We start from the raw sequence: 19,162 nt of genomic DNA on the forward strand, positions 1-19,162 counted from the left end.
TCCAATCGGTGCCAGTGGCTGCACCTTTTCTTATTGTTCAATTTTTTTCATTTTTATAATTGCTCTTATACTTACCGGGAAACGGGAAAAATCTCGTAAAAATGCATAAACATCGTATCATATCCCCAACAAATTTTGAAGCCATTCTAGCTATGAACTGTAACGTCTGTATCGAGTTTAAAATAGTTGACAATAAGTCTTAGATACTGTTAAAGATATATTATTTTCTTACTTCATTGGAAACTCTTGTAAAGTTGCTTGGTGGCAATGTATTCCTTAAATATGTGGTATAACTACTTATTTAAACATCATATTTTTCTGTAGGTTTTTCAGGATAAGACCAAGTGTAAACTGTTTGATTTGTAGTTATAGTTACTTGTTATTCAGCGTAAGAACAACTGTCCATTGTTCAATTGGAGAAATTCTTCTTGTTTGCAAGGAGGCCAATAATCTGTGCAAATGAAGAAATTCTTCTACTCGTTTTCACAGCCTCTGCTCAGAATCAGCTGGCAATTGTCTCTGAGAAGGAGCGATCTGCAGTCGAGTTTGCAATGGAGATAAAGTCACGTGTAAATGCTTTGGAAATGCAAGTGAAAACTTTACGCCAAGAAAAAGCAAAGCTTTCAGAAGATCTTCAGGAGAAAATTGAGGATTCAAAAAATACAGAAGAGAATTTGAATAGGTAAGAGGTACAAACTACGACCTAACTCTTTAGAGATATGATGAATACCCTGCGGTAGTGAATTCTTATGCTAAACAGCCCCCCCCCTCTCATGCAATATATTTCCAACTATGCAGCTCCTCCTTGGTGAAGTCATTTATTATGGAAAACCATTGCAATGGTTGAGTGATGGGCAGTAATATTTCAGACCATCATGCGCGGCCATAATAAATCGATAGGAAATAATTCAGACATGATTTTCTTACAGAGAAAAGAAAAAGTATGAAGATTTCAGTAACAATTTTAGGAAGACTTTGGAAGAGCTGCAAAACGAAAAGGTTTGTTTCTTAGTTCAGTTTTGTTATCATTTTATATTTAAGTTAATTCTTTTGCATTGATGCCGGCCAGTTGCTTTCACCGTTATAAATTATTTGTGAGTATAGAACCGGATGTGAGTAGGGAACATGAGAGAGTGAAACGATCGGGGCACGACTTGAATCTGCGGCCAGCGACACTGTTCATGATTGTTCACTGCTCAACTGGGACAAGCATATCGATACTATCAAGACCAAGGCTAATCGAGCCCTTGGACTTATTAAGTATTCTAAGAAATATCTTCCATCTGACATACTCAACAAAATGTATAGAGGAATTGTTGAGCCCCATTTGAGCTACTGTTGTTCCGTTTGGGGCTGCTGTAATGAATCAAAGCTTGACGTGTTGCAAAAAATCCAAAATAGAGCTGCCAGAATTGTAACTAGCAGCCCATACGATGCGTCTGCTGCTCTGATAAATCAGAATCTTGGCTGGTTAACCATCAGAAATATTGTAAGAAAGGAGACAGCCACGCTAACTTACAAATCTCTAAATCTGCTTGCACCAGACTACTTGAGAAAATTATTCGAAAAATGTTCGGATGATAGAGAACGGTTTCTGCGTTCATCAGAAACTGATCTTAAGATACCGCTGCTAAAAACGATAAATGGCCAAAAGGCTTTTTCTTATCGCGGTCCAAAACTGTGGAACAGTCTAGAAAGGGCTACCAAATTGGCCCCCTCCCTGAAAACCTTCAAAGAACAACTATAGTCGGGGACAACTTTTATTTCATCTTTTCGTTCACTTTTTATAGCCTTAGTATTATTAAATATTGTAAATTAGGTTTGGTTGGTAAATTTCTTTTGTTATTAGTATTATGACCTATTTATTAGCGCTTATTTTAATCATTTAAACAGGTCAGGTTGAAAAACATATATGTATGAGCCTTTAACCTGTGTAAATATTATAAAATGAATGAATGAAATTTTACCAATTTAGCTAATTGCATATAATTGATATATTACCTGGTACCTCAGTTGATGAAGCAAGTGGCACTGGTTACTCACCCTGATCGTGTCCATCGCTCATGTCTTCTCTCCGGAAAGTATTTTATTAAACAGACCCTTTGATAAAACAATCTATCTGCATTTCGTCAAAAGATCTTTGATTGTAACGTTTTATGTTAGTCGGGTTCTTCTTAGGATGGTGAAGATACGATGGGGCTAGGCCAATGGGCCTAAGCCCCGAATAAGTAGAACACGAGAGAGACTCTATTCTGATGTTGTCTTTATTCGTTCAACAGCAAGACCAACTCTAAAGTGAACATTGACGGAAAGTAATTAAGAGAACAATACGAAGGTCACAATACATGTTGACAGACAAACACATTGCCATTAGAAAGACGTTAACTGACACAACAGGACTCAACAGCACATGTGACTATAACATGCAACTGAGATATTACGAAATATATCACACACTAAAGCCAACCGTTACATCATCCCCTCTCTACAAAAAGTAAATACGTTAAAATGAACATCCCTAGAAACAAACGACTAAAAATAAAAAGGTCCAAAGAGTCATTAAGGCCCGGAGGCATAAAACAGCAAGCAAAGGTAGTGCCTACAACATCGCTTGGTGTTCCCAGCTTCAAAACAGCATCTTTGAAAATAAATGTCAAATCGGGAGGATCCTCCGTCCTCCTGCTGCAACCCTTCATGGCCAGCACCCACTTCCTATTTTACAAAAATAATGGCGTCGTCTGATTTCTCTTGAATGTCATTGTTGCGTATTCTTTTCTCCGATAAGTGATGTCAGCAACAGTGGTCTTGAGCCCAACGGTAATTAGTAATTAGCCAAATTGAAAAAATCGTTAGTTTGAAGCAAAAGACAGACCTCTCTCTTCACCACCGCGAGTGAAACAACTTATTACTCTGCTTCCGACGTCCTTTCCTCTCTTCACCACCATCCCTCTCTGTCACCAAATGTAACGTTTTATGTTAGTCGGGTTCTTCTTAGGATGGTGAAGATACGATGGGGCTAGGCCAATGGGCCTAAGCCCCGAATAAGTAGAACACGAGAGAGACTCTATTCTGATGTTGTCTTTATTCGTTCAACAGCAAGACCAACTCTAAAGTGAACATTGACGGAAAGTAATTAAGAGAACAATACGAACGTCACAATACATGTTGACAGACAAACACATTGCCATTAGAAAGACGTTAACTGACACAACAGGACTCAACAGCACATGTGACTATAACATGCAACTGAGATATTACGAAATATATCACACACTAAAGCCAACCGTTACAGATTTCCATGGAATTTAATTGGTTTTCTGACAAAGTATTTTTATACTTCATTTTTTAAGGAATATACAAAAGTTGCTTTGAAAAGTTTTTTGATCTATGTAATATCCAAAGTTTGTAGGAGTGCTTTTTTAGGCCATGGGCTCATTATTTACGCAAAAGATTGCTCTCGTGTTGAATCTACTTGTATTAACACATATTCTCTATTCCAGATGTTTATCGAAAATCAACTGAATGCAGAACGAGCGAAGCACGAGACTGAATTATCACGAATGTCAACTGAATATAGGGTATATTATTTTAATTAGTTTCAAGCCTATTATGTTTTTTACATTTGTTACCAGGGGAAAAATCCAGCATGCATTTTATCTATGCGATAAAGGTAGGACAAGAAGCTCGACCATTAAGGAACTAAGATAGATTTAGTCCAGAATTTTGAGCTTTCTTCCAAAGAAATATGTACAATTTTCAATTACATCCCCTCATCCAGTATTTTTTTATATGATTTTTAGGGCCTAAGCTTTGTCGAATTAACTCCTGTTCAAAAGAAAACCCATCATTTTGACAAGAAGAAGTTGTTCAGTTTCGTGACACGTAACACGTAACACGTATCCCTCCGGATTGCAGCCCCGGATGCTAGTGATCAAGGGCAAAAGTAGCTTAAAAAGCGGGGGTCAAGTGCTTAGGAGATTTTGCCTCCTCAAGAGTCTTACGTGTCTCTGGTTCTAACAGCTAAATCTGCACGCGAGTTACTGGCCCTTTTACGCTGATATTTAATTTTTCTACAGTATACTCTTTCCAATGTTACTTTACCTATAAAGTTTCTATGTAGAATATAAGTTAGCGTAATGTCACTTTAGGAACTTTGAAGCTCTTTATATTGTTTGTTTTGATTAAAATTCAAAGTCTAAACCAATTAGTTGTAGCCCCACAGTGTAGAATTTCGAAAGAGTTGAGCTTTAGGCCAGCAAAAATGGTTGTTCTGTTGTTTTCAGCTACAATTTTGATCATTTTCTTTTACATAGCAAATTTTAGATATATAGAGTCAAGAATTCTCGTCGTTGTTTTGATTTGTTCCTGTCTGTTACCTTATATCCAAACTTATTGCAAGTTTCATAGAATACGGCGGACAGCCTAATGCAATGAATGCCTTTGTTATGGATATGTAAACAATGTTTTAATGACGTGTTGCAGATAATGTTATTGTAGAAATGACGAACCTCTTCTTTTTTGGCAGGCAAATAGACAGTTGTCTCGGCAAAATAGCTCGAATGCAGTAAGTTTACACCAAACAAATAATATACAAGTAAGTAAAACATTATTATCAAAATCATCTGGTAAAGAATTTTCGCTTTTGGAAGATTTCGAGTTATCTGAAGATATTATGTATCCCTAGCGTTATTAGTTCATGTTGAGAAAAAGTAAATTTTGTTAAAAGTGATGTGGTTTTGAAATTTAAAACTAAAGAAAATCTTGATTATACAGAAGGCCTTTTAATTGAATAGCCGTTATCTTGCAATTCATATGTTCGACTTGTTCGTTTTATATCTTAGTGTTATACTGCCTAGCTTCAAATCATTCGACTTCTTAAAAACTTTACACTAGTATTGGTAATTATGTGAAAGAAGATTGTAATGTTTTTGAAATGTTTTTGCTGTTTCCATTAGCCTTACCCTCCTTCAGGTTTACACTCGCATGTTGACCCGCTCATAATCATAAATTGTCAGTTACTGTGTTAAAATATTTCATCAGAATAATGATTGTGTCCAGAAAAATGTGATTGTGTACTTGAATTTCAGGGAGAGAGAAACACACAGGAAGAAGACCTCGAGCACGATACGCTTGCTAAGACAACACGTTCACGAACCAGCAGCTCGAGTAGCTCATCAAACGTGATTGAGACAACCAACCGAGGCGCGTCAACAGCAATCATGGAGAAACTGCAAACGCAATTGCGGCAAAAAGACGGAGAGCTGCAGCTACTCAAGGTTTTCTTGCTATGCCTTTCTTTATATATCAAAGTTTCATGTATTTAATTTTCACTCTCTTGGTATTCTTTAACTCGTGCAAGGAGTAAGGCTTACTGGTTTGGTAAGGGTCGGCGACTACAGACCCAAGGGTCCGTGGTTTCGAGTCCTTGGCATGAACAAATTTTCCCTCAGAGTGAGGAAAGTCACCAGCTCTCTGTAACACGAAGTTTGGTCACATCGAGAGAAAGAAAAAGGACACTGCTCGATAAGCATTGCCTTTCAGTGTCCTAAAACTACCTTCAGCAGCCAGGGTCAGCAAAAAATACAATACAATTCCCTCATGACTCAAATACATGATTTGCAAAACCATGCATACGTATAAGGTCATGGTAATAAAAAATTTCACCTTTTTGCTTTTGGCCAATACTTGGTTTTTGACAGCTAAGGTAACATTCTAAACTATTAAAGGTAACATTCTGAACTATTAAAGGTAACATTCTGAACTATTTAATTGATCTTGGATGTCTCTGGAAGCGGTGAAGATTTAGGAAATTAATTGACGAATATCGTTTGTATCTGTTGATCGTAGTGAACTAAAAAAATAGGTCAGGCTGCATAGTTGCAAAATGTATTCCAAGTTTCTAGAATCTCAGATTTTTTAAGATTTACAATACACGCTCTTTGATACAGTTCTTGATTGAGGTTGTAGTAATTAGTTATTGTTTGTATTTATGAGAAAAGTCAATGAAATATCACAAATTCCTAAAAAACATTCGAAGGCTTGAATGCGTTGAAAATGTCGTTAATATTTATTTCCGTTACTTTGTAATTTTCTAGAAGCCCAACACACAATGAATGCTATATCAAAACGAATTAAAATATAAAGCCTACAGGAGGCTTATCATAAACGTGTTTGACTTTATGTGGCGGATGGCAGTAAAATATAATGCAGAGTTACTTTTATTTATTATTGCATTCCTATGTTACCCCTTGGTAAATGAAACAATTTTAGTTCTAGTAAGTCTTTTACGAGAAATTTGTTGGTTTCAGGAGGAAATTACTGCGTTGCAGAAAACAAGAGCTTCTCTTGCACAAGAATTGGTCGACCTTGCAAATTTGGTTGAAGATTTGCAAGACAAGCTGAATGACTCTAATGAGATGAAAGAAAATTATAAAGTATGAAATCCTTCTCTACTATGACATTTTTAGAAACTTAGCTTGAACAAACACAATTTCAGTCAACATGTTCAACTCTGAAATTAAGAGAACTTATTTTAGGCTTTTCAGATAGGTTTTAGTAATATATCCACATATGTTCAGTCGAATTTCTATTACAGTAATTTTCCAGTTACTTCTAGAATCTTTTTTGGCTAAAACCAATTTGTTCACGACTGTTTGCCTTTAAGGTTATCGGATGAAATGATTTACTTTTCAAAGGTTTTCTCTTGATATGTGAGTTTATCATAAGCGAATTTTGATAAAGTATCGAAAATGATCGTTAATTTGAGCATACCGTTATTACAAAATAGGTCATCTTTGTTGAATGAAGTGACCTGTAATCCTGCTTTTTGTATACATATGATAACATGTCTTAGTTCAACTTCCTAAGAAGGTTAGACCTCATGCGAATTCTTACGCATTTTAAAAAGGCAATGTAAGGCAGCAAGATTGCAAGGTATAAAGTTAGATGGATTCATATCAACATCTTTATTCATAAAGATTATGATTTTAATATAGATTCATATTTTGATAACTCTTAAAGTACGAGAATCTCTCCGTATATTTTCTTGTTTGCCAGTAAGGTGTCCCTTAATATATAACACCGCCTCTATAATATATATATCATTTCCTCTATCCCAATAGTATGTTACAACACAAACTACTCTACCCCGCAAAAAGATTTCGACATGTATAAGCTTTACAATGTCTTTGTTTCTCACTTCAGGCACTAGAATCCAGGTACAATGCAGCGCTGCAAATGTATGGGGAGAAGGCGGAAGAAGCTGATGAACTTAGAATGGATCTTGAAGACATAAAACAGATGTACAAGCAACAGGTACAAATAAGTTCAACTATTCATTGAATATCAGTTTGAAATCTTTCTGAACCAAAGAAACATCTTAGGCCCTGTTCACACGGAAACGATTGCGTTCCATTCCAAATCATTCCGTTTTAAAAATTCAAACGACCACAAAAATGATACGAAAAATGGAACGGTACATAATCGTTCCGTTCCATTCCCGTGCGAGCAAAAGAAAGATTTGGTACATTTTCGTTTTGCTCCCAGTTGAACAGTTTATTTGTTGATGAAAAATTTGGATTATCCTTAGAGTTTAAAAGAAGGTTTGAAATATATTCATTCGAGAGGTCATAAACTATTATGGTTTCAAACTAAGGGAAATCCAACAGTGAAATGAGAAAGTTTCTAGTCATAGAGATGTTTAATTTAAACCGTTTTCAAGAATGCTTTTACGTTATCCAATGACTTATTGTCACCCAAAACTTTTTTATGATGGGTTATTGAAATTTTTATCAATTTCATAGACTCATATAAAGTTTAATCAATTTTTCACATTTAATTACTTATTCAATGATGTTAACTTTGTTCTTTTGCTGTTTAGCTGTTCATTATATATTTTTGCCTAAATTTAAACGCATCTCTTGTTCTTAAACTTCTTATTTATTTGAATATTTATATATATTATCGAGATTTTTTATTCTTTCCCGACTATTTGTTCGCCTAAGAAGAGAAGTTCGCTAGTCATAAAATAACTTTTCTAGAAATATTCTGCATCTCATATGAAATAATGTTAATTTTTCTACAAAGATTTGAATTTGATTTTTTGTCAAAGATAGGGAGAAGCATGTTTGATTTATGGAAGTAAATTTGTCGTTTTGCAGATACAGCAATTGATTGGCGAGAGGTAACAATAGATAGTCACATGACTGTAGGTGATCCCACAATGCATTGCTGCAAATAATGGTGTCTGTTTTGCTGGGGAAGTGGAATTTTGTGCAAACAGACAATATATGTTAGCAAAAGAATTTATATAGATGATAATTAATTGAAAGATTAGGGAATATTTAATTATAGTTTAAATATTTTGTAAATGTTTTATCATAGTTGTCTGATTGTGCTAATTTCCTATCAAGCGGCTGCTCACAGATAGGTCTAAAGCCGAAAACCCACTCCGGAAAATGATCCGCGGATCGGATCAGATCGCGTTGTTCTTTCGATCCGCGGATCGTTTCATATTCGAATGCACGTGACACAGAATGACGCAAGTGCTCTATTGCTTAACAAGTTCTAATTCGATTTTGATCAAAAGAAAACTACTGTACCGGAACGGTTCAAAAAAAAGTTGAAATGATTTCAACTTTTTTTTCGATCCGTTTCGATCCGTGGCGGATCAGTCATGTGACCATATTTGCATCCAAAGCGCTTGCGCAACACAAAATCTGATCCGATCCGCGGATCATTTTCCGGAGTGGGTTCTCGGCTTATGGTGAGGTTTTTCAGTCTGCCGCCGTCAATGATATTTTTCGTATTGAGCAATATTGATATAAAACTTGGCTCTTCGATCCACGTATTACGCAAATGTTCACGGATCGTTACAGCTAAATTTATCTCGATATGAATAAAGCAAATATAGCTAAGTGAACTGTCTGGTATCATCCGCTATATTGCTATTCATGTGGTTTATAGTCGTTTCACTATAAATTTTCCGATGTTGCTTAACATTTTCCAATCACTTTAGAGCTTTCTTTGCCCCCGTAAATCTTCGTTCTGTTTGATAAGTCTTAAATCTTCGTTCAGTGATGTCTTCAAATAAGCCAAAGAGGCCAGAATCTCACATTTTATAAGCTGAAAAGTATTTGACGCAAACTACCCTAGAATAATATGTGCTATTTCTACCCTCCCTGCTATCTCAAGACAACACGAGCGACGTGTTTTAGCAGAATTGTAATAAAATTTCCCCTAGCTTTTGGATTTTTGAGGATTTTCTAATGATCGTTGCAAAGTTTTTCCTTATTTATCCAAAAATCCAGAACTCTGGACGTTTCACTTCCTTCTAATCTATTGACCCCTTTCTATCTTTTTACAATTCACATAAACGTCATTATGCATGAGGATTTTACCACCGCCCCCCCCCCCCACCCTAACACATGCACATACACTTTTATTTTAAAGAAGACAAGTAGACTTTACACTCCACGAAGGCATTTTTGCGTGGCACAGTGAAGTAGCAATAATTAAATTTAAGCACATAATTTTCATTAAAGGAAGGTTGGTTGTGTTAAGTTGTAATGTCTGTATCATATGTCGACATGCTTGAAAAGCATTCGAGATGTTCTATAGGTGTTTTGTTGTTGAATGATATAACTAATTCATTAAACTGCTATATGTGCTGCACTCGCAAAAATTTAGAAATAAGAAAACATTACCTCCTCCTTCCCTGCCCCCACCCCTATATAGGAACTTTTTCCTTACCGATACGAGCAAATAATGTCACGACTGACTACTAATGCGGCAATTCTAATTACACATTTGCTATCATCTTTGGTCGTTGAAAATATACCTTGACCAGCGTTTTCGATATTTCAAAGCCCTAACTCATTGCCAAGATTTATATGAAATTTCTGTATACAAATGGTGACTTACCAGCAAAAGAAGAATCACTTGTTTGAATCTCTTCAAATTTCACTTTCCGTTCAGCTTCGCTTCTCATTGCACGTGTTTTTTGGCCTAGTCGCCCTTCTCTTGTAGTTTTGCACCAAAATGGCGATACGGCAACCAGGATCAGGGTCCAGAGAACTTCAACGGCAGAGAAGATGGAAATACAAAACACGTGTTCGACATATCTGTTTAGTTCTCAAACGAAACTCTTATATGCAAGAGAAAATGTGCACTTTTATAGCAGTATGTTTGTGGCTCAAATCCAGTGATCTTCGAAGGCCTCCACGTGTAAAAAAATGCATTCTCATGGGCATTCTTACATGCTGGCAATGAATTCTGGTATCAGGGGTATTTCCAACATAAAGAAAGTGGGGAATGGTTCACTCAAACTTTCTTTCCCTTGGGCGTGTCCTCCACGTAATAAGGGAGGACATTTTGTCAAATTTTCCATACATCCCATCCCAATGGAGTCCACCCCGTTCGTCTGCTTTTGTTTTACACACACCTTCCAAAGCCCTTCACCGCTAAAAATAACTTAAGTTTAACAAAGAATGCAATCTTAATAAAGACAACTTGAAACCACGGCAATAATCCGGAGTCAGTCTAACATCACAAATTAGCCTTTTCCCAATTAACAAAATTCAACATAAACACATAACATTCGTATCAGCAACCCCATGTAGTGTAATTTCTTGAATTTGCTAAAGTAAATGAGCACTAAATCCAGCGTGGAGTGATCAATTGGTTCTTTACTAAAGCACCTTGCGTTCAATATTTGTCTCTGAACCATAAATTTTTGTTAAAGAAAACCGAGATGGGAGAAATTTTCTCTTCTTTCATTGGTTAGATTGTTCTCCAAGTCTTTCACGGCATAAGTGTGCCCAAAATGCCTTGGTCTAATTTTCATAATATTATCACAATTTAAACTTAATACACTCACAAAATATTGACGAACAGAAATATATGAAAATAAAGGATACCTTACAGAGTATTTTCGAGCCGAAAAATTCATGTTAAAAGTCAAAAGACAAAACTTCAATAAGTGGATATAATAGTCAGTACAATCTAAAAATTATTTTGTTCAATAAAACGTACAGGTTGACACCTTTTCATTTGGGCCTACAAGCAGTGATAGGTTGGCACTCCCTGCTACCCACAAGTATCGATTTCAGAAAAAGCATGCAGTCCAACAGCTTCAAGAAAGAACACAAAAAAACACACTTTCCTTTATCCTATTGTTTTTACATTGAGACTGCAATCTGACAAGTTTTAATTGATAATTTGCATACCATGATCGTTGATAAGTCTTACAGAAGCGACATATGAAATTTCTCAAACTAACAGCTTCAAGCTTGTATGCAAATGCTTGGCAAAAGTTGATAACGAACACCCAACAACATAACATAAAAACTGAAACTACGTGACAAATTTTATTTGCTGTACAAGTAATCAAAGAGTTCGGCGAACAAATAGGAAAATAATCTTACCACAATAGGACAATAACATAAATAATTTGCTTTGGAGAACTATCTTAATTCTGTCTAATTCCAGAAACGAAGGTTCGAGACATTAAAGTACACCCAGCTGGGGTTGTCAACTATCTAGTTAATTGGTAAGAGGTTATCAATACTTTCGACGGATTTTTTCAATTTCGAGCTTTGATAATAAATGAGGTTGCAAAAAGGCAAAGATGCTTGAAGGACACTTGAATTGAGTTTCAAGTTTCAATGTTGAGAAATTTGCAACAAATGGAAACATTGATAAGTTGGCCCCGTTAAATGGGGGAAGGGGGGTTGCGAGGAAAGATTATGAAGATGGTCCCATGGGTATTTTCCTTGTATGCTTTCTTGGAAAGGACAGAAATTTCTTAAATTTGATTGGTTGGCAAACGCAATCAACCTCCCTCGATAAATATTCTATATATATTAAGGTCATTATGCAGGACAGGATATGCAAAAAACCGGGGCAGCAAAGGTTTCGTGTGGCTTGAGAAAAAATCAGCGAATTCTTGATATTAATTAATCAATTAGATTCCCTCTATCTTTATATCTAGCAATAAAACGGCATGATCGACACAAGACGCCTTCTCAGAAAGGAAAGGAGACAAAAAGGAAATATTTTCCTTAGAATTCTTGAACTACAGCAACATTTCCGCGTTCCAGATTTAGGCCAAAGCATTAAAAGCACGGTTTTTCACGTTAGACTCAAATGGATCGCACCATACCTCAGCCTACAAAGGTTTCCTACACAAGAAGCCTTAATAAAAGGTATGCAGTTGCAACTTAAGTATTCTTTGATCAATCTTCTGAATTTCACATAACAAAGAAAGAAACTACTAACCAAAGCAATATCTTGATCCGGGTGATTCAACCGCGGGCGCCCGCGCGACACAACGCCATATATAGTACGAAGTCTGTCAAAGACCTCTGTACAAACAAAAACAGATAAATCGAGTTTTAACAGACTATTCAAGTTTAAATTTTTACTTTGATTGTTCTGAAAACTAAACGAAATTAAAATTCCCTGTGCAAGCTTGAATATTCCGCCTACAAGATTGACTATTTTATTTTCGTCCGGACACTGCTAAGTTGAACCACCCAAACCTGTACTATCATTGCAAAATGGCCGGGTGTTCTCTGGGAATTTAGAAATTTTCTAATGTGCTGATCTTCAATTAAGTACAGTTGGATTCAATTATGAATCTTAATTGGCTTCTCTGCGTAAGCATACCTAGTTCGCTTGGATGATTTGTTCACGTGATCCAGGCCTAACCAGGGTCTGTTTGTCGTCGTGTTGGCGGATGATTGGAAACATTTGCTTGATATTTGCTGATCGTCATCTGAAACGGAAATAAACATACGTGAAGTCGTCCTCCAGTGCAGCATAGCACTGGTAAGGTAACTCCGAAGTATATTTCTATATAATATTTTATAGAATGCTGCAAAGGAAAGGCTAACATAGATCACTAAATAATGATAGCATTTAGTAAATAAATACAGTAAATGATACATAGGAAAAGAAATTAAAATAACATGACATTACAAAATACAATAATAAAATGCAATGTTATATAATATAATATAATATAATATAATATAATATAATATAATATAATATAATATAATCTAATATAATATAATATAATATAATATAATATAATATAATATAATATAATATAATATAATATAATATAATATAATATAATATAATATAATCTAATATAATATAATATAATATAATATAATATAATATAATATAATATAATATAATATAATATAATATAATATAATATAATATAGAATAATATAATATAATATAATATAATATAATATAATATAATATAATATAATATAATATAATATAATATAATATAATATAATATAATATAATATAATATAATATAATATAATATAATATAATCTAATATAATATAATATAATATAATATAATATAATATAATATAATATAATATAATATAATATAATATAATATAATATAATATAATATAATATAATATAATATAGAATAATATAATATAATATAATATAATATAATATAATATAATATAATATAATATAATATAATATAATATAATATAATATAATATAATATAATATAATATAATATAATATAATATAATATAATATAATATAATATAATATAATATGATATAATATAATATAATATAATATAATGTTATATAATATAATATAATATAATATAATATAATATAATATAATATAATATAATATAATATAATATAATATAATATAATATAATATAATATAATATAATATAATCTAATATAATATAATATAAAATAATATATTATAATATAATATAATATAATATAATATAATATAATATAATATAATATAATATAATATAATATAATATAATATAATATAATATAATATAATATAATATAATATAATATAATATAATATAATATAATATATAATAAACTGCATACCATCAGAAAAGTAATCTGCTTTCCCCATCTGCACTCTGGCAAACCGTATCTACGAGTGAAATAAACGAAAATAGAACATAAATATATGATTTGAAAAATAATATTAAATGACTTAAAGTAGAAATGATCAGAAACACATCTTGGCGTTTGTCTCTAGATTGTTCCTGTTGGTTATGTTCGGGAGGAGCCTGGACGCCTATAGCAAAGTTCTAACTAAGGGAAGAGTGGAAGGGGCTAAGAAGAGAGGGAGGTGAGATCAAGTTCGTCGATTTTAGCTTTGAATAAAGATAAAAGGATATAGGAATCTGGGAAGCAGGATGAGGGTAAAGTGTTCCAATGTTTACAAGCCCTGGGAAGGAAATATGAGTATGTAGCGCATGTTTGCTTGCTGTTCTGTACAATGCAGTAAAATTAATTTCGGTACTCGTGACTAATTTAGCTTTGCTGAGTCGCGGAATGCAAATTTAGTTTTTGGTTTGAAAACATAGCTGTTGTATGATATAAAAACGCTCAATCTAATTAAATTGAATATAAATAAATACAAACTTTATCGAATTCTTTTTCAGGCATATCCAGTTTCTCTCGAATTCGCTTGCGAACTGAACCAACTTTTTCTCCCTGGAATACAGATTATGGTTGGATAGCAAAACAAACAAAATGGCATTGATTTTCATATTTAAACTGATCTCTATTCAAATATTCTGAACGCACTATGATTAAGAGAATCAATTCCGTTTGTAATGATCCTCATTAATCTCAAAATGAAGAACCGAAATGTGACGTCCATCAAAATATATTTTTAAAATTTTAACCGCATAATCTTAACGAACGGCAAAAGCACCTCTCACTATGCAGAATCAGTTAGATATGTTCAAAATAAGGCGAGATATGGCCCATAAAAGGTTTGCAGTTTAGCTAACGGATTTTATTCTGACTTGCAAGACCAAATTGCAGAGATTTGATGGGGAAGAGCCTGTACGTTCAACTGATTTTCCACATTTAGAGGTAATTAATAATTCTTTTTGGTGTTAAAACTCAAAACTGAAAAATTCTAAAAATATATTTTTTTGACGTCATCACTTCGGTATGCTATTAGCCAGTACTTGTAATAATAGTGCAGTAGCTTCTAATACGTCATACTTCTGCCTCATAGTCCGGTAATGCCTATATGAAAAAGCTATATGAAATCCCAAATAAGACTTTAATGTGGTATGATATATTGCATATTGAATAATGCATATGGAATAATAGGTTTATTATACTATGTATAAAAATAAACCATCGGTATTGTGAAATTTGAAAATTGCACGCAAAACAATGCCAGCTACAGCATATTAGGATTTGATATGCCTCTAGCACAACTTTGAAATCATTCATATCATATTTTATGGTTATATATCTCAAATGTATCATAAATGAAAAATACAAATATTGATGCTCACATCTCGTAGTTTGAGCAGAAACGGTGTCCCAAATGTGTTGTACACTTCCTAAAAAAGCAGAAGATTACATCGATCACAGTGGGCCTAGATCACATATATTTGGAAATAGAGTCATAAGTCAAGAAATAATTGTTTCTAGAAAGTGAATGGTACCTCGTTAGAAGCGTATAGGTGAGAGAAATAACTTGAAGTTAGTAAGTTTCAGAACGAATGATCAAGTCAGGAACTGAAAATTTTTCTGTTTTAACATAACTATTGAGTGACATATTCATACTGAGCCTGAACGATATATGATACATACGATACAATACAATATTGAGCGATACAATACAATAATACAATACAATGCAATACAACAATACAATACAATACAATACAATGAACGATACAATATTGAGCACAACTTTTGAATAAACACAACTATTGATAATCACCATGTACCTATATTTTTTTAATTTTTTCCAGAAAAGGGGTGGATGCGCTCTCCTCGATTAGCTTAGCTACTGAGAGAGTTCCTCCTTAAGAATTCTTCACCTAAAGAACTTAAATTTAGTTTATTAATATGTAGATTCTTCTTTTTAAGTTGCCTACTATTAGAGTGTTTTGCATGTAGTGGAATTTAAAATGAATGAACTGAATTGAACTGATTTAGCTGATGTGACATGAAATGAGCAAAAAACTAATGCAACACCTTACACCCATCATCATTATAATAAGCAGCGTATTCAAAGAATCAAATAATCACCGAAAAATCAATCAGAACAGTCAAACAATCACCAACGTGTTATGATAAAGAATAATCAATCGCTTTTATCAAATGAATCACTCCAATAAGTAAATTAAATTCAAATGTGCTTAGTTCTATAAAAAGTGATTATATCGTGAAAAAATAATGTAAAAAATAGTTCTAAAAAAATGTAGTTAATTTTATTTTAGTCATTCTTTACGTAATGGCCCCGGGGTAGTCATTATCGTTTGCTCCCCTGGGGTATCGTCCTTGTAGTATAGTAGAGTAGTTGAAGAAATGGTATCCTGTCAATGCAAGATTATATTGAGTATATATATATATATATATCAAAAAATTACTCCAATCGCTCGAAGAATATTCGCTTGTTACCTTATTGAAATGCGCTACTTGGATAATGACAGAATCCTCATCAATGGTGAGGTCTTCTTCATTCACAGCCTGGTAAAAAAATAAAGATAAAAGTACTGCAAAGAGAACTGATAAAAACTAGTGGTTTAATCATATCGAATAAACGGCAAATGGAGTTTTATTGTCGCAGCGGAAATATAAAGTAACAATCAAAAAAAGCGATAGTATGTAGTGGATAGAGACAACGGTGGATGGTCATTAGAAATGAGGTCGTAAGTTCTTTCTTTATATCACAATTCTGTTTATTACAGTTTGTTTCGTATCCGAAAAATGTTGAAGAAATTTTAAAACGACTTTTTAAAGGAACTTGAAATTGAGCCAACGATGCCAGAAAATTGAAAGAGCAGGAAAAAGTAGCCTGAAATGATTTTTTTAAATTCTAATGTTTAATTGCGAAATCTCCTAGAATTTTTCCAGAGACGGCTCAGGAAAACATCCACGATGTGACAAGAACATGGAAGACAAAATATTTCGTTAATGCAATAAAACCGCTTTCTAAGTATGGTGATAGATAAAGAACTAAAATAGACATGTAATTATGGGTTTGTGAAAAGGAAACATTTTATAGTCTGACACTCTTCAAAGCATGATTGAAAATGTTTAAGATAGGAAATATATATATATATATATATACCCAGTTTTGAATCGAAACAGGCAAATCAGAAACGTGAGCACATGACTGTTTAGGTTATATATAATAAATACATGAATAGAGAAAACATGTTTTTGTTGTTTATAACAGGGAGGTTCTAAGTTGCTAACCAGAGCTTCGTGCTTTATGCAATCATCAGGCAATAGAACTCCGTCTATTCGGCATCGAGCACTTTAAAACAAACCCGTAACTTTTATAATGTACAGAAACCATACAATAATGACGGGCAATTACCTCTAGCCTATATGACCGTTGAGTTTGTGGCGTGAGTTGTTCCAGCGGCTGGTCTTCTGGTACAACACGATAAACCTTACAGCTAACAATCTCTAGCAATCGAAACTGCTCGGTCGCAGAGCTAACATGGCGCCTGGCCTCTTTGAACAGATGAGACACAAGGCCTTCTTTTTCCACAAACAGAGTCAGTTCTTGCTGTTAAAGAAACGAAAGGATGTCGTGAATTTGTGCATACCTACTTGTTAAATATATTCATACTTACAATTTTAAGGCTTTTGTTTTCGTTGTTGTGTTGGAAACGTCCTAAAATAACTAGATAGCGACAAATACAATACTGAAACATTAACTCTAATTAAGTCGAATACGGATTGGGTCGAGGCGAGCTAAGAGAAACATACCAAATAAAACTTAATTGAGTTTGCCGGCAACATCGATATGAGAGGGGCGAGATTTATTCTTTAAGATCAAATAAGTTTATCTACGGGTTACCCGCTGTGTTGATTGTCAGAATGAGATCAAGGCCCACTAAATAACGTCTTATGTTAGAGGAGCTACATCATGTCTCATAAAAAACCTTTTTATGAAATGGAGACGTTGTCTACTTCGCCAAATCTAGTCACTAAATTCCTCATCAAATATTTTTCTCCAAAACTTTTCAGAAAAAATGATTAGGTCCTAGAAAAATATTCTACAGCAACACAAATTTCTTTAAAAAAAATTGTCCTCTAATACCAATTCTGAGATATTTCATCTAGCGATGAACATTAATTACTCTTTCAAAATAACAATGACATTATTCGTATTTGTAACTTCTGAAGCTCTTTTCGAAAATATCCTCTTGAAAGATAGATTTATGTAAAATTTGCATATCAAATGCAAAATATTGTTTATTTAAGATTGAAAAAATTTTGTAACAGATTACCTCGTCCTTCAGATTTCCGTTTAACCACGTTACTTTGAATTGAAATTTATTCTCCAGGATGTTTATTGGAATGGTTAGCTATGAAAGGAGGAAAATTATTGACTTATGTTTTGATTATATGATGACAAATAGCATTTCTTGGCACTTTTTTATGGCAAAATAAAACACCATAGATGTGGCATGGGGTAGTGATAGTTATAGGAAAAAACGAAGACAGAACATGAGTTGTATCAACTGACGTTTAATACGTACAATAGCCAAAAAAATATCTACGAGCAGTGTGACTGGAATGGTATGATGTGAGAATGGGTCATTTGTTAAGGGCAGTGGACTCAAGATCCAAATGAGGAGAGTCGCCAGCTCTCTGTAATTCCAGGCGTATGAATCACTAGGTTTGGTCACATCAAGAGGAAGGACCAGGACACTGCTCGATAAGCATAGTTTCTTAGTATCCCAAAAACTACCTTCAGATGCTCGGTAGAAGCAAAGATAAATATTTTTAAGATCCAAATGTGATGGCACCTTTACTTTGCAAGACTGAAGAAGAGGATCTACTTCGTAAAAAAATTCTCGCGGAATACAAAATAGCAAAGGGCGGAAAAAAGAATATTTCCAAATAACTTTTTCAAATGTATACAATTTTGACTAGACCAAAAATCCCAGGTGGACTTATGCACTTTATTAAGCATAGAACGTTTCAGGACATAACCCTGCATACCATTTGCTCGAATATTCGTGAGGTTCGAAGATATAAGCAAGTTTCTGAATGCTTTGGCATAGCGGGCCGTTCACGTATTACATGACGCTAATCAAACAAGTGGAAAGTAGTAAGCTTTTGTAACGTAGG

At 33.8% G+C, this 19,162-nt stretch overlaps 2 protein-coding genes across 3 annotated transcripts in view; one reads left to right on the forward strand and one right to left on the reverse strand.

Moving 5' to 3' along the window:
- Positions 1-10,283, forward strand: part of LOC135691955 (TATA element modulatory factor) — a 31,344-nt gene extending 21,061 nt beyond the window's left edge. Inside the window, exons 15-22 of one of the 2 annotated variants that reach the window (XM_089111988.1) lie at positions 490-682; positions 930-999; positions 3,501-3,578; positions 4,526-4,594; positions 5,088-5,276; positions 6,309-6,434; positions 7,204-7,314; positions 8,160-10,283. In XM_089111988.1, the coding sequence (XP_088968114.1) occupies positions 490-682; positions 930-999; positions 3,501-3,578; positions 4,526-4,594; positions 5,088-5,276; positions 6,309-6,434; positions 7,204-7,314; positions 8,160-8,186 (863 nt within the window). In that variant the 3' untranslated portion in view covers positions 8,187-10,283. The remainder of the gene's footprint in view (positions 1-489; positions 683-929; positions 1,000-3,500; positions 3,579-4,525; positions 4,595-5,087; positions 5,277-6,308; positions 6,435-7,203; positions 7,315-8,159) is intronic. The other variant, XM_065209965.2, reaches the window with a different exon arrangement.
- An 874-nt stretch (positions 10,284-11,157) lies between these two features.
- LOC135691956 (ubiquitin C-terminal hydrolase 7) overlaps positions 11,158-19,162 on the reverse strand; it is a 33,202-nt gene continuing 25,197 nt past the window's right edge. The window contains exons 33-39 of the mRNA XM_065209966.2: positions 18,316-18,393; positions 17,394-17,588; positions 16,469-16,537; positions 15,352-15,399; positions 14,456-14,527; positions 13,910-13,958; positions 11,158-12,775 (exon numbers count right to left, since the gene is read on the reverse strand). Coding sequence (XP_065066038.1) covers positions 12,627-12,775; positions 13,910-13,958; positions 14,456-14,527; positions 15,352-15,399; positions 16,469-16,537; positions 17,394-17,588; positions 18,316-18,393 — 660 coding nt within the window. The 3' untranslated portion in view covers positions 11,158-12,626. The remainder of the gene's footprint in view (positions 12,776-13,909; positions 13,959-14,455; positions 14,528-15,351; positions 15,400-16,468; positions 16,538-17,393; positions 17,589-18,315; positions 18,394-19,162) is intronic.

Source organism: Rhopilema esculentum, chromosome 13, assembly GCF_057945365.1.
Source record: "Rhopilema esculentum isolate cy_ngs chromosome 13, ASM5794536v1, whole genome shotgun sequence".
Lineage (NCBI taxonomy): Eukaryota > Metazoa > Cnidaria > Scyphozoa > Rhizostomeae > Rhizostomatidae > Rhopilema > Rhopilema esculentum.